Consider the following 19,788-nt stretch of genomic DNA (forward strand, 5'->3'; position numbering starts at 1 on the left):
TGGCGCAAAGCGCAAGGACCAGCATAAGGATCCCAGTTCGAGCTCCCAGCTCCCTATCTGCAGGGGAGTCACTTCACAAGCAGTGAAGCAGGTCTGCAGGTGTCTGTCTTTCTCTCCCCTCTCTGTCTTCCCCTCCTCTCTCAATTTCTCTCTGTCCTATCCAGCAACTAAAGACATCAACAACAATAAGGACCACAATAAGGCTACAACAACAAGGGCAACAAAAGGGAGAAAAAATGGCCTCCAGGAGCAATGGATTCATGGTGCAGGCACTGAGCCCCAGCAATAACCTTGGAGGCAAAAAAAAAAAAAAAATGAAAAAGTGGTCTGAGGAGCCGGGTGGTAGCACACCTATTGAGCACACATGTTGCAATGCACAGGGACCAGAGTTCAAGTCCCTGGTCCCCACCTGCAGGAGGAAACCTTTGCAAGTGATGAAGCAGTGCTGCAGGTGTCTCTCTACCCCTCTACCACCCCCTTCCCTCTGTATGTCTGGCTATTTCTATCCAATAATAAACAAAAATGATTAAAAAAAAGTGATCTGGGGGGCCAGGAGGTGGCACACGTGGTTAAGTGCTCACATCACAGTGTGCCAGGACCTGGGTTTGAGCCCCTGGTCCCCACCTGCAGGAAAGCTTCACGAGTGGTGAAGCAGGGCTGCAGGTGTCTCTCTGTCTCTCTCCCTCTCTATCTTCCCTCCCCTCTCAATTTCTCTCTGTCTCTAATAAAAAAACAGTGATCTGAAACACCTGTGTGTGAGACCCTAACTCCACAGATACACAAAATCATCTGTCTGCAGTGTAGAGACTGGGTTAGAGAGGGTGCATGGGCAAGGGGTGTGGAAACCCTCTGAGGTTTTTGTAGTTTTTCAAAGAGATGCCAACAGTCCAGTCGTGGACAGTGGCATTGGGGATGGGAATATACCAATCTGAGAGGCATTTAGTAAGGAAATTTCATTTTGAGGTCTTGATGATTGATTGGAAGCATTGCAATGTAATTATTTTTATGTTCAGCCAATTGTGTTTTATTCAACTGCAACTTTGTTATTCTGGTTCATGTGAAATATGTGTTTATTAATAGTCTTGAGAGCAAAAATTCTTTTGTGATGTTTCATGTGTAGAGAAACGAAGTGTGATTTCTCTGTATACAGCCTCTTCTTGCTATTCCTGGTTGACAAGAGATTTGATTTGTTTATTTATTTTCTTTTAAAGATTCTATTTATTAATGAGAAAGACAGGAGGAGAGAGAAAGAACCAGACATCACTCTGGCACATGTGCTGCCGGGGATCGAACTCAGGACCTCACGCTTGAGAGTCCAAAGCTTTATCACTGCGCCACCTCCCAGACCACAAGAGATTTGATTCTAAGGAGCAGAAAAGTTATTGACAACTTTGTTTTCCTTTTCAAGTTTTTCTTGGTTTAGCAACTTTCCCCAAATACATTTCTTTTCACTTTTTTTTTTTTGCCTCCAGGGTTATTGTTGGGGCTTGGTGCCTGCACTACGAATCCACTGCTCCTGGAGGCTATTTTTTCACTTTTTAAAATTTTATTTATTTTCCCTTTTGTTGTCCTTTTTGTTTTTTATTGCTGCTGTAGCTATTATTGTTGTTGTTATTGATGTAATCGTTGTTAGATAAGACAGAGAAAAGTGGAGAGAGGAGGGGAAGACAAGGGGAGAGAAAGATAGACACCTGCAGACCTGCTTCACTGCCTGTGAGGCGACTCCCCTGCAGGTGGGGAGCCAGGGGCTTGAACTGGGATCCTTACGCTGGTCCTTGCACTTTGCGCCACCTGCACTTGACCTGCTATGCTACTGCCCAGCTCCCTCCTTTTTGTTGTTTATCATTGTTGTTGGTAATACTATTGTTGTTATTGCTGTCATTGTTCCTGGATAAGACAGAGGGAAATTGAGATAGGCCAGGAAGACAGAAAGGGGGAGAGGAAGATAGACACCTGCAGAACTGCATCATCACTTGTGAAATGACCTCCTGCAGGTGGGGAGTGGGAGGCTCAAACCGGGATCCTTATACCAGTCCTTGCACTTTGCTCCATGTGCACTTAACCCGCTGAGCTACTGCCCGGCTCCCTGCTCTTTGGGTTTTTAAGGCATTGGTTGGTAATAACAAGCACTTTTGGGGTTAAAGAAATAGGTCACCTGGTAGGGTGTCTGCCAGATGGGAGTATGAATGTACTGGGGAAGGAAGCTTTAGTGCTACCGTGTCTTTCCCCGCCTTTCTTTCCTTCTTTCTCCCTTTCAGGTTTTATTTGTTTATTCATGAGAAAGGAGGAGAGAGAGAAAGAACCAGACCTCTCTCTGGTACATGTGCTGCTAGGGATTGAACTCGGGACTTCACGCTTGAGAGTCCAATGCTTTTGCGTCACCTCCCAGGCAACAAAATCTGTCAGTCTGAAAACATCAGTCCATAGCCACAAAACTGCACATGCTTGAAGCCCCACGCAAGGGTGGGTGGGGGGGAGACAAGTGTTTCTCATTCTCTAGAGGACTTTAGACGCTTTCTTATTTTAGATTTGTGGCCCTTGTCTTTTTCCTCCCTAGAGTTGAAGTCTCACTTGGATTAAATAATAATAGCTATTTATATTTTATATAAGGAGACTTGCCAAGTACTTACTCACATCAGTTCTTTGATCCCTACAGTAAACCCAGGAGGAAGGCAGGACAGGTTTCTGAGATCCAGAGAGATAAGATAACTTGCTCAAAGTCAAAAGGCCAACAAACAGTAGATTCTGGTAATAGAACCTAGGTCTGAATTTACAGTTTCATTGTATATATGGATATATAAAAATCACCCTGTCTCTAATAAAAGGAAGTTAGACTAGCTGGGGTAGTTATGTTTTCAGCAAAGATAACAATGAATGACTTCCTTGCCCCATCCCCTGTCTGGCAGTTTCACTTTACCAAAAAACATGTGGGCTTGTACTTTAAGTTGTATTACAATATAAAAAGTTGCGATTTCTATGTTAAAATGTGTGTGCATGCATGTTTGTGTGTGTGTGTGTGTTTCTGTTTCTTTTGTTACCTCGGCATCATTGTTCCAAACTTTTTTTTTTAAATTTATTTCTTTATTGGGGAATTAATGTTCTACATTCAACAGTAAATACAATAGTTCGTACATGCATAACATTCCCCAGTTTCCCATTTAACAATACAACCCCCACTATGTCATTTATCATCCTTCATGGACCTGTATTCTCTCCACCCACCTAGCCACCCCAGAGTCTTTTACTTTGGTGCAATATGCCAATTCCATTTCAGGTTCTACTTGTGTTTTCTTTTCTGATCTTGTTTTTCAACTTCGGCCTGAGAGTGAGATCATCCCATATTCATCCTTCTGTTTCTCACTTATTTCACTCAACATGATTTTTTCAAGGTCCATCCAAGATCGGCTGAAAACGGTGAAGTCACCATTTTTTACAACTGAGTAGTATTCCATTGTGTATATATACCACAACTTGCTCAGCCACTCATCTGTTGTTGGACACCTGGGTTGCTTCCAGGTTTTGGCTATTACAAATTGTGCTGCCAAGGACATATGTGTACACAGATCTTTTTGGATGGATATGTTGGGTTCCTTAGGATATATCCCCAGGAGAGGAATTGCAGGGTCATAGGGTAGGTCCATTTCTAGCCTTCTGAGAGTTCTCCAGACTGTTCTCCACAGAGGTTGGACCAATTGACATTCCCACCAGCAGTGCAGGAGGGTTCCTTTGACCCCACACCCTCTCCAGCATTTGCTGCTGTTTTTTTTTTCAGATAGAGATATAAAAGGAAAGAAACCACAGTACCAAAACTTCCTTGAACCCAGGTGGTGTGCACTTAAGCAGTTGAGCTCTCTATTGTGAGTCCCATGTAAGTGTACTTTAATTCTTTCTTTCTCCCTAGGTGGTTCTCACTTAGAAGATTCGAAGCCCAATGGGAAAGGTCCACTTGTTGATCAGAGCTCCTGGAGTCAAGAGAAGTTAGAAACCATGCTTCCAAGGTAACAGAGTTCTTCCTTCATTTAAAACGTTCAGAGTCAAGGTTTCTTGGGCATTGTCCCAGGATACTTGGGATTAAGCAATGTTGGACATTTATTGAGCATTTATTGTGTATGCCAAATGGATTATATGGATTTATATTTGTATGGATTATCTTATGTTCACATAAAAGCTAGTAGGTACTATTATTTTCTGTTTTATGTAAAGAAATTGGTAAAGAAGAGAGGCTACTTATAAATAACAAGTAACACACCAATAAAAAATTAAAAAAAAAAACAAGTAACAAATCTAAGATTAAAAACTGGTGATTTATAGAAATATAGACTAGAGGGAGTTGGGCAGTAGCGCAGCAGGTTAAGTGCAGGTGGCGCAAAGCACAAGGACTGGGTAAGGATCCTGGTTCCAGCCCCCGGCTCCCCACCTGCAGGGGAGTCACTTCACAAGCCAGTGAGGCAGGTCTGCCGGTGTCTATCTTTCTCTCCTCCTCTCTGTCTTCGTCTCCTCTCTCCATTTCTCTCTGTCCTATCCAACAACGATGACATCAATAACAACTACAACAATCAAACAACAAAGGCAACGAAAGGGAATAAATATTTTTTAAAAAAAGAAATATAGACTAGAATATTTTGATTTTTTTTTTTTGCCTCCAGGGTTATCGCAGGGGCTTGGTGCCAGCATTACAAATCCACTGTTCCTGGCAACCACCTTTTCCCCATTTTGTTTGATGGGACAGAGAGAAATTGAGGGAGGAGGTGGAGATAGAGAGGCAGAAACAAAGATAGACACCTGCTTCACCGGACCTCCTGCTGGTGGGAAGTGGGGGACTCAAACCCAGATTCTTGTGCTTTGTACTGTATGCACTTAACCAGGTGGGCCACCACCCATCCCCCAGAAAATTTTGATTTTTTTCCCCCCTCCATTATCTCAGAAATTTCCTGATTTTGAAGATATTTCTTTTTCTGTTTTTGTTTACTCCTTTTTCCTTGTGTGCTTCTATCTTTTGTTTATACTCCAGTGCCCCCTACTGACAGAGCCAGAATCACCTGATTAAATAATGCCATGATATATCTATTTTATGAGAGAGAACCAGAACTATCTCATGTTTTTTTTAGTGTGACTACTAATACTACAAATAATAATTAAATAAAAAATTTCACATGGTCCGGGAGGTGTTGCAGTGGATAAAGCACTGGACTCTCAAGCATGAGGTCCTGAGTTCAGTCCCCAGCAGCACATGTACCAGAGTGATGTCTGGTTCTTTCTCTCCTATCATTTCTCATGAATCAATAAAAATTTTAAAAATTAAAAAAAAAATTTTAATTTTCACTGTGGTCCGGGAGGTGGCTCAGTGGTAAGCTCTGGACTCTCAAGCATGAGGTCCTGAGTTTGATCCCCGGCAGCACATGTGCCAGAGTGATGTCTGGTTCTTTCTCCTCCTATCTTTCTCATAAATAAAAAAAATATTAAAAAAATTTTTTTCACTGCATGTCTGTTGCTTGCCTGCCATTTGTTTCTCTATTTCTTTCCTACTTTCTCTTTTTTTGTTTGTTTCTTACCAGAACACTGTTCAACTCTGGTTCATGGTAGTGTTACTGATTGAACCTGTTACCTTAGAACTTCAGGCATGAAATTTTTTTCCCTCACATAGTTATTGTTCTTTCTCCCTTACTCTGCTTTTTACTTTATTTTAGCTTATTTTATTTTTCCATATCATTCATATGGAAGACAGAGTTGAGCTACCAAGCTAAAGGATCTGGAGAGTTTTATAGTTTTTTTTATATGAGACACTTGGATCCAGAAAGTACACTATCAAGTCTGAGTGCTAATTCACACTTGCCACCCTCTAGCTGGGCTGGATCCACATTGATGATCTAGAGTATCATTTTTCTCCATTGGGAAGAAAAAAAAAGAAGAAGAGTTAGATTATATCACCTTCAAGGTCCTCTTCGGTCCAAGAGTCTGTGAATATGTTAACAGAAAAATCCCTTGACCATTGCAGTATCCAATAAACAGCATTTACGTTTACTCAATTCCACATAAAAGCAGGTTTTTGTTTTTTGTTTTTTTTTTGATACTATGGTATCAACCCAAGGTCACGTATATACATGATACCACTGAATGTTTTTCTTTTCATCTAGGGTTTCACTGGAGACTCTACTACTCCTGATAGACACTTTTCTTTTTTTCCAGATAGAGGATAAGTGAGAGAGGCAGAGAGATAAGGAAATATACCACAACACCTCTCTATTGCTTTTGAAACTTCCTGTTTGCATGTTCCTATTTGGTAGCCAGGGGCTTGAACCCAACTGTTTGCACATGGTAAAATGTATACTTTACCAGTTGAGCTATCTTTTTTTTTTTTTTTTTTTTTGCTTCTAGGGTTATTTCTGAGGCTCAGTGCCTGCACCACAAATCCACTGCTCCTGGAGGTTATTTTTTTCCCTTTTTGTTTTCCTTGTTTGTGTGGTTATTATTATTTTATTCTTTTAAATTTTTATTTATTCCCTTTTGTTGCTCTTGTTCAATTGTTGTAGTTATTATTGTTGTTGTTATTGATGTCATCGTTGTTGGATAGTACAGAGAGAAATGGAGAGAGGAGGGGAAGACAGAGGGGGAGATAAAGATAGACACCTGCAGACCTGCTTCACCACTTGTGAAACAACTTCCCTGCAGGTGGGGAGCCAGGGGCTCGAACCATTACTCTGATCCTTGAGCTTAGTGCCATGTGTGCTTAACCCACTGGCCCCCCAGTTGAGCTGTCTCTCATCTCCAATTCAAAAATAATTTTTTTAGAGAGAGAGGGAAGGAAAGAGGGTGAGAGAAAGGGAAGGGGGGGAGAGAGAGAGAGGGAGGGAGAGAGAGAGAGATGCTTTACAGTCAGGGAGTTCCTTTGGCTCTCTCCATGGAGTTCCTTTGTGGTTCCAGGGATCAAATCTAGAGTCTCACATATAATAAAGTATGTTGTTTGCCTACTAAACTATTTCTTGGCCTCAAAATTACTTTTGTTTTGTAAATAAATTTCCTTTAGCCTTCTGTGACTTGAACCTGTGTGGCAACATCCTAGCTTTATATTTCATGTTTTTGTCATACTAACATGTAATAATATTTTATTGTTGTTTTTCTAGACAGAGTATATCTAAGTCTGAGATGACCGACATGGTTCGCTCCTCCACGATCACAGTATCAGACAAGGCTCATATTTTATCAGTGCAAAAGTTTGGCCTGAGAGATACCATCGTGAAGTCACAGCTAGTGCAGAGGGAAGAGGATTATACCTATGTCCAGAATTTCAGGTAGCTAACTGGGTCGTTAATATTTTCAAGTCAAAATCATCATCTCTCTGGAATTCAGACACACATACACACACACACACACACACACACACACACACACACACACACACACACACACACACACACACACCTTCTTCCTCAGTCCTCCCAGTCCCTGATTTTAGTATCAAATCCATCTTAGAGAATTTTTTCTACATCGTTTCTGAATGAATGACACCTTTCACTTTTTCTTAGCAAGTATTTATTCTGTGCCCTTTTTGGCCAGGCACATGGTAGGGTTAATACTGTGGGAGTACAAGACTTGCAAATAGTTAGAGATATTTGAGGAACTATACAGACACAGAAGGATTAATATCTTGATTTGTGTATAGCCCTTGATCATTCCATTAATGAAAGAAAGAGAAGAAAAAGAGAACCAGAACATTACTCTAGCACAGGCTATGCTAGGGATTGAACTTGGGACCTTACACTTTAGTCTGATAATTTATCTGCTGCACTGCCTACCAGGCTGCTTTGGTCATTCTTTACTTTTTTTTTTTTTTTAATTGAATAGAAACAAAGAAATTGGAGTTGGGGGGGGGGGATAGAGAGTGAAAGAGACAGACATCTGTAGTCCTGCTTCACTACTTGTGAAGCTTCCTCCCTGTAGGTGGGGACCAGGGGCTTGAACCTAGATCCTTGAGCATTGTAATGTGTATGCTTAACCAAGTGCACTACCACCTGGCCCCTCATTTTTTTTTTTTTTTTTTGCCTCCAGGGTTATTTCTGGGGCTCGGTGCCTGCACTACGAATCCACTACTCCTGGCAATTATTATTATTTTTTTCTATCTTATTGGATAGGACAGAGAGAAATTGAGAGGAGAGTAGGAGATTGAGAGGGAGAGAAACAGATACCTGCAAACCTCCTTTACCGCTTGTGAGGTGTCCCCCTGCAGATGGGGAGCAGGGGGCTTGAATCTGGATCCTTAAGCAGGTCCTTGTGATTAGTACTATGTGCACTTAATTGGAAGCGCCACTACCTGGCAAACCAACCCCCCATTATTTACTTTAAAAAAAATTTTTTTTTAATTTCTTTATTGGAGAATTAATGTTTTACCATTATTTACTTTTAACGAAAGTCATTTATATTTATATTAACAAAATGAAGTTTGTATTTGGTAATTTTATTTCTTTTGTTGTCACTGGGACTTCACTGCACCAGGATGACTTTTTCAGATAGAAAGACAGAGACAGACACGGGGACCAGGTGATGGTACAAACACAGATGGTTAAAAACACAGAGTTGAAGAGCAGAGACCCATGCAAGGATCCGACTTCCAGTCCCCACCTCCCCACCAGCAGAGGAGTCACTTCAAAAGCTGTGAAGAAGGTCTGCATGTGTTCTCCCTCTCTATCTTCCCCTCCCCTCTCAATTTCTCTCTGTCCTATTCAATAAAATGGAAAAAAGTGGCCTTCAGTAGCAGTGGATTCATAATGCCAGCACCAAGCCCCAGTGATAACCTTGGAGTGGAAAAAAAAACAAAACAAAACAGAGAGATGGGAACACACCACAGAATCAAATCTTCCTCAGCGTGGTAGGGGCGAGGCTTGAAACTGTGTTGTGTGCATGACAAAGCAAGTACACTATCCAAGTGAGCCATGTTGCTGACCCTGGTGATCTCTTTAGATAAGATTACGGGAAGATGAATAAAGGTGTTAAGGTTCTGCTAGATCATTTATTTATTTATTTATTTATTTACTTTCTGCCTCCACCTGCTAAATCTTTTAAAATTATTGGGACAAAGTAACATTGATTATAGGGGCACAAACAGTGAATTATGGTGAACACTGGCGCTGCTTTCCTTCTAAACGTAACTTAAACTTTTTGTTTGTTTGGGTAGATAACATATGGTTATGCAAAAGGATTTCATACCTAAGGCTTCAAAGTCCCAGGTTCAATCGCCACATCACCATAAGCCAGAGCGAAACAGTTTTCTGGTAATAAATAAATAAAAATAAAAATTTTTAGTTTGTTTCAATAAACAAAACTTACTTGCTTTATTTTAATGGCTGAGAGAGACAGATATAAAGAGAGAAAGAGAGACCAGAACACTTCCCAGCAGTGGTGGTATTGGGGATAGAACTTGGGACCTCAGAACTTTAGGCACGAAAGTCTTTTGCAAAACCATGACGCTGTCTGTCCAGCCCCTGACAACTGGTAAAGCTTGGCAAGAGTGTGAAGAACAGGTCAACGCTATTTAGCAACAGGTATTATGGCAGGTCCCCCACTCCCCCACTGGTGCCATAGTCACTGATTTCGTTTAAATGTGACTTTTTTGTGTGTCAGTGTAAGTGAGAACAATGAGTGAACCACTCTGCCGTTTATGGTATTCTCTGTGTTTTTGTCCTTCCTGTTTATAAGTGATGTCAAGGACTGTATGTGTCTCAAGGTGTTGTGCTTGCAAGGCATGAACTCTGCCACTGAGCCACTTCCCTGGCCTTAATTCGATCTTTCTTTCTTGTCTATTATTATTTTTTAAAATATTTTATTTACTAGGGCAAGGCAGAGTGGCAAACCTAGTTAAGTGTGCATAGTACTATGCACAAGCAAATGAGTTCGAGCCCCCAATCCCCACCTGCAGGGGGACTCTTCACAAATGGTGAAGCAGGTCTGCAGGTGTCTGTCTTTCTCTCCCCCTCTCTGTCTTCTCCTCCTCTCTCCATTTCTCTCTGTCCTGTCCAACACAACGGCATTAATAACAACAATGAAAATAATAAGGGCAACAAAAATGGGGGGAAAAGAGCCTCCAGGAGCAGTGGATTTGCATTGCTGGCACCGAGCCCCAGCAATAACCCTGGAGGCAAAAAAAAAATTTTTTTTTTCCTTCAGATCCTGGCATTTCTAAATGGATGCTGGACTTCCAGGCCAGTAGGAGAGTAACTACAGAAGAGGGGACAAAGAGAAATCATAGTAGAAAATTATAACCCATTTATGAACTGGCAAGGGTGCTGAGAAGGACAAAGGAGTTGAGTGCCACTAAGTTGCAGATATTACTATAATGCCACCCTGATTTCCATGGGCAGTGGACCTCATCAGTGTATCCCAAATTTTCACATTCCAGAGCCTTACCCCCACTAGGGAAAAGATAGAAACAGATTGGGGGAATGGATCAACTTACCATTACCCATGTCCAGCAGAGAAATAATTACAGAAGCCACAACAACCACCTTCTGCACTCTAAAAAAGAATTTTGCTCCATACTTCCAGAGGGATAAGAAAAAGAGAAGTCTCCAATGGAGGGGATGGAACGCCAAACTCTGGTGGTGGGAACTGTGTGGAATTATACCCCAGTTATCTTTCAATCTTGTAAATTATTTTAAAAAAAAGATGAAAACAGATATTTTATTTACATATTGGATAAAGACAGAAATTGATAAGAAAGCAGGAGATAGAGAAGGAGAGAGAGACTTGCTGTACTGCTTCACTGCTCATGAAATGGGGACTGAGGGCTTGAACCTAGGTCCGGTCCTTGTGCATAGTTAACATATGCACTCTTCAAGGTGTGTACCACCTGGCCCCATTTTCTTTTCTTTTTTTTTAATATTTATTTTATTTTATTTATGTATTTATTCCCTTTTGTTGCCCTTGTTGTCTTTTTATTGTTGTGGTAGTTATTATTGTTGTTGCTATTGATGTCGTTGTTAGATAGGACAGAGAGAAATGGAGAGAGGAGGGGAAGACAGAGAGGAGGAGAGAAAGATAGACACCTGCAGACCTGCTTCACCGCTTGTGAAGCGACTCCCCTGCAGGTGGGGAGCTGGGGGCTGGAACCGGGATCCTTAAGCTAGCCCTTGCGCTTTACGCCACATGTGCTTAACCTGCTGCGCTACCTCCCTTTTTCTTTTAACTAGGTCACAGCTCAACTCTGCCTTATGGAGGTGCTGGGATTCAAACCCTCCATCCTCAATGTGACATTTTTTTCATGATATAAAATTCCACTCCGGGGACAGGGGTAGATAGCATGATGGTTATGCAAAGAAACTCGAGACTCCCATGTCTGAGGCTCCAAAGTCCCAGGTTCAATACCTTGTACCATCATAAGCCAGAGCTGAGCAGTGCTCTGGTAAAACCAAACAAACAAAAGAGAACTTTTATAAAATTCCACTCCAGAGAGACTAAAACCATTATAAACCAGCACAAAGTGCTTTTTCCTGTCATCTTCTTAGTCTTCCCAAGTGACTGATTGGTTTTCTTTTGTCACAGGTTTTTTGTGGGAACATACAATGTGAATGGCCAATCCCCTAAAGAATGCCTCCGGCCCTGGCTCAGCCATGGTATCCAGCCTCCTGATGTATATTGTATAGGGTGAGTGTTTCTCTTCTATCTGCCTATAAAGCCGTAAGAACTTTTAACTGAGGATTGGATGGTGGCACACCTGGTTGAGCTCAAGGACCTGGGTTTGAGCCCCTGCTCCCCATCAGCGGGGAAGGTTCACAAGAGGTGAAGTAGGTCTACAGGTGTTTCTCATTTTCTCTTCCTCTCTGTCTTCCACTCCCCCTCTCAATTTCTTTCTTTCCTTTCTAATAAAAAAGCGAAAAAAAGGGAGTCAGGCAGTAGCACAGCGGGTTAAGTACAGGTGGCGCAAAGCGCAAGGACCGGCATAATATGGATCCCAGTTCAAGTCCCTGGTTCTCCACCTGCAGGGAGGTCGCTTTACAAGTGGTGAAGCAGGTCTGCAGGTGTCTGTCTTTCTCTCCCCCTCTCTATCTTCCCCTCCCCTCTCTATTTCTCTCTGTCCTATCCAACAACAACAACAACAACAATAATAACTATAATGATAAAACAAGAGCAACAAAAGGGAAAATAAATAATAATAAAAAAAGAGGTAGAAAGGAAGGAGTGGCAGAAGTTGAAAAAATAAGAACAGAAGGGAAAACACTAAGCAGAACTTAAACTGGAGTTGGTATATTACACCAAATTAAAACACACTGGGATGGGGAGGAGGGTTCTGGTCCTGGAACATGATGGCAGAGGAGGACCTAGTGGGGTTTGAATTGTGGAAAACTGAGAAATGTTACACGTGTACAAACTATTGTATTTTATTTTACTGTTGACTGTAAACCATCAGTTCTCCAATAAAGAACAAAAAAAAAAAAAGGAAAAATGACTGCCAATAGCAGTGGATTCATAGTGCAGGCATTGAACCCCATCAGTATCCCTGGTGGCAAAAAAAAAAGAAAGAGAAGGAAAGAATATACAGTCATGGTTGAAGAGATATGGGATGAATATGTAACTGAGTCTTCTTAGTAGCTAAAGAAATAGAAAAATGAATATGTGCATAATAGCAGCTGCATCTCCGTTTGATGTTCTTCCTCACAAACAAATTGCTGGTGCTATTAAAATGGTGTGCTTGACATTTAAATGCCAATATCTAATTTTCAGTGTAACCCTCTTTGAAAATCAGTGCACTTTGAATTGAATTTCATTGCTTAAATACTTAACATGTTGGGCCACAAACAAAAACTTCTTGTGTTAGGAAAGGAATGTTGGCTTGGAAAATATGCTCCATCAGTCAACAACATTTTTCTTTCTTTCTTTCTTTTTTTTTTTTTTTCTATACTTACTATCTTTTCACCACTATATTGGCCACTATTGTTGAGCAGAGGGCAGCAAAGAGGCCTATACAGTAAAATGGAAAGGGTCTAGACTTCAGAATTTTTAGAGACCTGGATTTGAACCCTACTTTGCCATTGGAGTTTTCATAACTGCTAATCTCAGCTGTGAAATGGAGATGCTTCAAGTACTTCACAAACTGGTATTAGAGAGGAAATGGGCTGCTGCTTGTGAAACTACCTAGTTTGAGGGGCTGGGTGGTGGTGCACCTGGTTGAGCACACATATTACAATGCACAAGGACCCAGGTTCCAGCTCCTGGTCTCTACCTGCAGGGGGAAAGCTTTGCGAGTGGTGAAGCAGGCTTGCAGGTATCTTTCTGTCTCTTTCCCTCTCTGTCTCCCCCTTCCTCTTGATTTCTGACTGTCTCTATCCAATAGATAAAGATAATAAAAAAATTTTAAAAAAGAAATTACCTAGTTTGCCTACTAACTTAAAGTTTTATTTTTGTTTTCCTTGCCTCCAGGGTTATTGCTGGGGCTCAGTGCCTGTACCTTGAATCCACTGCTCTTGAAGGCTCCCCCCCTTTTTGTTGCCCTTGCTGTTTTTATTGTTGTGGTTATTATTATTCTCGTCATTGATGTCATTGTTGCTGGATAGGACAGAGAAATGGAGAAAGAAGGGGAAGACAGAGAGGGGGCAACCCCCCTGCAGGTGGGAAGCCGGGGGCTCGAACTGGGATCCTCACGCAGGTCCTTGCGCTTCACGCCATGTGCGCTTAACCCACTGCACTGCCACCTGACCCCCTGACTTAAACATTTTTTTTTTTTCTCCCCACAAGATTCCTGTAGTTTAGCTAGAAAGCTAAGGCTTACCCATGCCATCTTGAGCATTGCCTTGATCTACTGTCTTAACTCCTTGTTTCTCCTAACAGGTTCCAGGAGCTTGATTTAAGTAAGGAAGCCTTTTTCTTCCATGACACCCCAAAAGAAGAAGAGTGGTTTAAAGCTGTCTCAGATGCTCTTCATCCAGATGCTAAATATGCAAAGGTACAAGAGGAGTCAGGGACCTTGTAATCTTATGTTGCCATGCAAGGAAAGACTAAAGACAGTGCTTCTCTTTTTCCATGACCTGTACTACAAGCCAGTCCTAGTTGTACCCTCATTTTCAGTTCTAGTTCCTTGAGAAGGCTACCCCTGTGCACCCACAGGTCATGTAGCATAGGTGTTCACATAGCATGCTCGCGGAGTCAGACAGGAAACTTACCCAGTAAGTATCCTAGTGGGAAGAAGGAAACACTTTTAGTACTCTCAGCCTGCTTCAAGACTGCTCTTTCTTTAGAAAATTTATGCCCATTATCAACTTCTATGGAATGCTGTGATTTGTATGTTTGGCTCCATTTTCCATTTTCCAGGTGAAGCTCATCAGACTGGTTGGCATTATGTTGCTGTTATATGTCAAACAGGAACATGCAGCACATATTTCTGATGTGGAGGCTGAGACTGTGGGGACAGGAATCATGGGGAGGATGGTGAGTATCGAGAGCTCTTGGCTGATACGTTTCACATATTGGCCCTAAGGTGTTTGTTTTGTCACTGATACTCTACAGCGCCAGGCCAACTTTTTCAGATAGAATGAGAGTTAGGGAGAGAGAGTGGGAAAGACTCCACAGCACCGAAGCTTCCCTGATGCTGTGGGAACTGGGTCAAGCCTGGACTGAAAAAGCAGACACCCACAAAAGCGAGCTGTCTTGCCAGCCAGTCCGTGAGGTTTTTTCCCTTCTTACAATATGGTGACTGCATGTGTCCCAGTCAGAGGGCAGTAGTTCTACAAGATGCTTTGTATACTCAAGTAGAGCTAGATCGAGAAGACTATTTCGAAATCCTATTTTTGGTGGTCTGGGAGGTGACTCAGTAGTTTGAGTACATGCTGTGCAAGCCTGAGACCTCAAGTTCAATCTCCAACACCACATATGAGCAGAGGGGTGTGCTTGTATCTCTCATCAAATGAATAAATAAATCTTAAAAAGAAATCATGTTTTGGTCAGTGACTGATTTACCCAACTAACACATAGCCTCTTGTTCACACCACACTGGAGTCCCAAGCTGGACATCCTAGCTATTCAATGAAGTATGTTACAGAAACTGTTGGGCCACCAAGAAAAAAAGAAAGAATGGCAATTGTCATTTTGCAATTTTTTCTTAGCCTCTTCTTGAGGCTATTAAAGTCCTGTTTTTAGGTTCTTTTGCAAGAACCAGCTTAGCTTCGTATGGGGAAGGGAGAGTGTGTAATTTGCTTGTGATTTAGATTTAGCTCTGCCTCAGACTGCCTAATTCTCTTGCCTTTTTGGATTTTTTTCTTTCTTTCTTTTTCCTTTCTTTCTTCCTGATATTGTATGTTATTTATTTTGGATAGAGACAGAGAGAAACAGGGGTGATTGAGAAAGAGAGATGCCTGTAGGTCATTTGTGAAAGCTTCCTCCTTGCAGGTGGGGAGAGCTTTTCTTGTTTACTTATCTTTATTTATTTATTTATTGGATAGAGACAGCCAGAAATCGAGAGGGAGAGAGAGACAGACACCTGTAACACTACTCACCACTCATGAAACTTTCCCTCTGCAGGTGGGGGCTGAGGGTTGGGGGCTCGAACCAGGGTCCTTGTGCACTGTAACGTGTGCTCAACCAGGTGCGCCACCACCCTGCTCCTTGTTTTTCTTCCTTTTAAAAGACTTTTTTTTTTTGGATAGACACAGAAAATTTGACAGGAAAAGGCCAGGGAGAGGAAAGGGAGAGAGAAAAAGAGACATTATTAGCACTGCCTCACTGCTTGAGAAGCTTCCCCCCTGCAGGTGTGGATTGGTGACTTGAACTTGGGTCCTGGTGCATTGTAATGCATGAGCTCAACTGATGTGCCACTACCTGAACCCTTGGCTTTTTTCTTACCTGTAAAATGGGGGCAATGGCTTTTTTTTCAAATCTAAATATTTTATTTATTTTGCCTTTAGTTGCCCTTGTTTTTTATTGTTGTTGTACTTATTATTGTTGTTATTGATGCCATCATTGTTAGATAGGACAGAGAGAAATGGAGAGAGAAGGGGAAGATAGAGAGGGTGAGAGAAAGATAGACACCTGCAGACCTGCTTCACCGCCTTTGAAGCGACTCCCCTGCAGGTGGGGAGCAGTAGGGGGTGGCTCGAACTGGAATCCTTACTCCGGTCCTTGTGCTTTGGGCCACATGTACTCAATCCGCAGCACTAATGCCTGACTCCCTTTTCTTTTCTTTTCTTTTCTTTTTTTTTTTTAAGAGTACTGATCAGCTTTGGCTTTTGGCAGTGCAGGGGACTGAACCAGGGAGCCTCAGGCATGAAAGTCTCTTTGTATAACTATCTCCCCCCACCTTCCCCACCCTGTGGTAGATTAACTCTACCTTGTTTACCTTACAGTGCTATCAGGCAGACTAAGAATAACATTTTGAAAGTTTACAGGTTAATTTAATTTATTTTCTTTATATATATATGTGTGTGTGTGTGTGTGTGTGTGTGTGTATTTATATTTATTTATTTACTTACTAGTAAGAGAGAATTGGAACATTACTCTGGCATATGTGGTGCCGTGGATCAAACTCAGGAACTTGATGTTTGACAATCCCAGCATTCTATCCCCTGCACCACCTCCCTGATTCAGATGTTTGCAGGTTTTAATGACTGGCATGACTACGTTGTAAAGTGGGTGTTTTGGCTCCATTTCACAGGGTAATAAAGGAGGAGTGGCCATCAGGTTCCAGCTCCACAATACCAGCATCTGCGTTGTGAACTCTCACCTGGCAGCCCACACAGAAGAGTATGAACGGAGGAACCAGGACTATAAGGACATTTGTTCCCGAATGCAGTTTTATCAGGTTGACCCAAGCCTCCCCCCGCTCACCATCAACAAGCACGAGTGAGTCTAGGCTTCTACCGCAGTCAGGCCGCCACATCTGACGTGCACGGCATAACAGGTGTCTGTTAGAGGATGACTTCTCAGTGTTGGAGTGGGAATTCCAGACAACTCTTGTTACGTATGGATTGCTGCTCTTGGAGTTTTTTAGGCTCCTAACTTACTTACCATCTGCCAGACCCCTGGAGTCTTTTTAAAAAACACTGTCCTTGGAAAACACACTATTTAGTTTAATATGGGTCTGCCTTGCTAACAGCATCATGAGGAAAGTAACCAAAGGATGAGCATCTCAGATCTTAGAAATATGTCTTAGGGTGGGAGTCGGGCGGTAGCACAGCGGGTTAAGCACAGGTGGCGCAAAGCTCACGGACCCCGGAGTAAGGATCTCGGTTCGAGCCCCCCCCGGCTCCCCACCTGCAAGGGAGTCACTTCACAGGTGGTGAAGCAGGTCTGCAGGTGTCTGTCTTTCTCTCCCCCTCTCTGTCTTCCCCTCCTCTCTCCATTTCTCTCTGTCCTATCCAACCACGATGACATCAATAACAACAACAATAATAACTACAACAATAAAACAAGGGCAACAAAAGGGAATAAACAAATAAATATTTAAAAATATATGTTTTAGGATTTTACATTTTTTTCCCCCCAGAAGCATATGTAATTGACAATTGGGATGCATTTATTTGCCTTCACTTAGTCTTTTCTACCTCTTGATTTAAGCTTTGCAATGCTATCGTTGCTGTTGCTTGGAGCATTTTATATGCCAATTATTTTGCCTTTTTCTCTTTTTATTTTATCTATCCCTAAAACTTCCTTCTTGTCTAAATTCAAGGCATATTAGAATTTGAGACTTTACCGTAACACTCGAAGCTTGTGCCACTTGTTTGATGAAGAAGAAGCCACTGGGCCCCTGGGGTCTGCCAGGGAGTATGCAGAGTCCAGCCTCTCGTCCCGCCTGCTGCAGTGGTGGATTTGTCTTGAGCTCACTGTGCTCTAGAAGCTGACAGGATGGCTTTTCTTCTTCAGGGACCCAAGCAGGGATGTGTTTTCTGTTCTGTTTGACCTGCACCATCCTAGCTTGTGAGGCTGCAGCTTGTATATCAGCTTGTCTGCTTTTAGCCAGTGGTTGCATTTCTTTTTGGGTGTGTATACTGTTGAGAAGCTCTTCTAAAAACCTAGCTGCTGGCAGAAGATTAATCAGTATTGACTTCATGGGATGTGCGGTGTCGTCTGGGAACAGTCAGTTATCTTTCCCCAAGACAGCAAGAGTAATAAAATACCTGCCACATTACAAAAAGAGCCAGCTGGAGATATGGTGGTAGTCATGTAGTCATGTACTGAAGAGGTGCTCTGGCGCTCAGTATCTCTCTCTCTCTCTTTCTCTCTCTCCCTCCCTCCCTCTCTCTCTCTCTCTTTCTATCTTCACTTCTCTTTCCCTCATATGAAACTCTCCTTCATGTAATAAATAAAAATTATATGATGATAGATCAACCCAGACTCCACTGGAAATGTTGAGCTTTGTTTCATAGAAATTTAACTCCAGAAACAAAGGTTGAGAGTGTGTATCATGGACTTGAGTGTGCATGGAGGTGGAGGGGACATTATGGCATCATCTGTTTTGGGGTTCCTGGTGGATTGACATGACTCCTAATACTTGATTATTTATTTATTGATTTATTTATTGCCTTTTTTCAGGAAGGAGGCAAACCAATGTCTCATTTGAAGATTCTTTTTTTTTTTTTTTTTTTAAGATTCCTTCCTTCCTTCCTTCCTTCCTTCCTTCCTTCCTTCCTTCCTTCCTTCCTTCCTTTCTTTTTCCTCCAGGATTATTGCTGGGGCTCAGTGCCTTCACTGTGAATCCACTACTCCTGGAGGCCATATTCCCCATTTTGTTGCCCTTGTTGTAGCTGTTGTTGTTATCATAGCTGCCATTTTTGTTGTTGGATAGGACAGAGAGAAATGGAGAGAGGAGGGGAAGACAGAGAGGAAGAGGGAAAGACAGACACCTGCAGACCTGCTTCACCACTTACGAAGCGACCCCTGCAGGTGGGGAACTGTGGGCTCAACTATTTCTTTCTTAATGACAAAGATAGGAGAAAATAGAGAGAAAGAGCCAGACATCACTCTGGTACATGTGCTGCCAGGCACTGAACTCCAGACCTTGTGCTTGAGAGTCCAGTGCCTCATCCACTGCTCCACCTCCCTGGCCACTCATTTTTAGATTCTATTAAACTATCTTTCCAACTATATAAGAATAAGTTTGTCCAGGGCAAGTCCAGACTGTTTGTAATGATCCAGACCCCAGTTAAATGATTAAGCAGCATGCTAAATGTGGCGCTAGTGGGAGTGGCAAGAGGAAAACAAAGCTCCTAACTTTCTGGGTTCTTTTCCCACCCAGCTGCCGTAAGACTGGGTTTCAGGGCCTTCTGTCAGACGCATGCTTGATGGGATAGGTGAAGTCCCTCTTCAACCCTGTGACCTTTGTGCTCTGTCCTCACAGTGTGATCTTGTGGCTGGGGGACCTCAACTACAGGATAGAAGAGCTGGATGTGGAAAAAGTGAAAAAGCTCATCGAAGAGAAGTCCTTTCAAATCCTGTATACATATGATCAGGTACAGACGGCCACCTGTGCGCTCTTCAGGCAGTGGTCCCCCCACCCCCACTCTGAGGGTACAGAGAAACCTGGCATCTCAGCTCTCAGCCTCTTCCTCCTCAGCATGGGAGGTTTCCTTGAGGAGCTGATGTCTGGACGTTTCTCCCTTTTACCTTCATTCCTCCTCTCCGTGAGCTCTTTGTTTGAGGGTCCTGTGTCTCCCTTGAAACAAGAGCATGTGTTCTCCATATCTCTTGTACACAACATACTTACTCCTTCAAGTTGGAGCTATAGGTCTAGCAAGCTTCTTTTTCATAAAGGAGAAACTTGATATATTTAAGATGATTTACTAAGATTTGAAAAAATTTACCTTATTTTATGAG

General features: G+C 42.3%; 1 protein-coding gene across 3 annotated transcripts in view; it reads left to right on the forward strand.

Annotated features, from left to right (window-relative positions):
- Positions 1 to 19,788, forward strand: part of INPP5B (inositol polyphosphate-5-phosphatase B) — a 96,513-nt gene that overhangs the window by 47,648 nt on the left and 29,077 nt on the right. For 2 of the 3 annotated variants that reach the window (XM_060206179.1, XM_060206181.1), the window contains 7 exons: positions 3,902 to 3,998; positions 7,122 to 7,289; positions 11,533 to 11,634; positions 13,816 to 13,930; positions 14,296 to 14,412; positions 16,631 to 16,818; positions 19,313 to 19,424. In XM_060206179.1, the coding sequence (XP_060062162.1) occupies positions 3,902 to 3,998; positions 7,122 to 7,289; positions 11,533 to 11,634; positions 13,816 to 13,930; positions 14,296 to 14,412; positions 16,631 to 16,818; positions 19,313 to 19,424 (899 nt within the window). The remainder of the gene's footprint in view (positions 1 to 3,901; positions 3,999 to 7,121; positions 7,290 to 11,532; positions 11,635 to 13,815; positions 13,931 to 14,295; positions 14,413 to 16,630; positions 16,819 to 19,312; positions 19,425 to 19,788) is intronic. The other variant, XM_060206180.1, reaches the window with a different exon arrangement.

The sequence above is a fragment of the Erinaceus europaeus genome, chromosome 13 (genome assembly GCF_950295315.1).
Source record: "Erinaceus europaeus chromosome 13, mEriEur2.1, whole genome shotgun sequence".
Taxonomy (NCBI): domain Eukaryota; kingdom Metazoa; phylum Chordata; class Mammalia; order Eulipotyphla; family Erinaceidae; genus Erinaceus; species Erinaceus europaeus.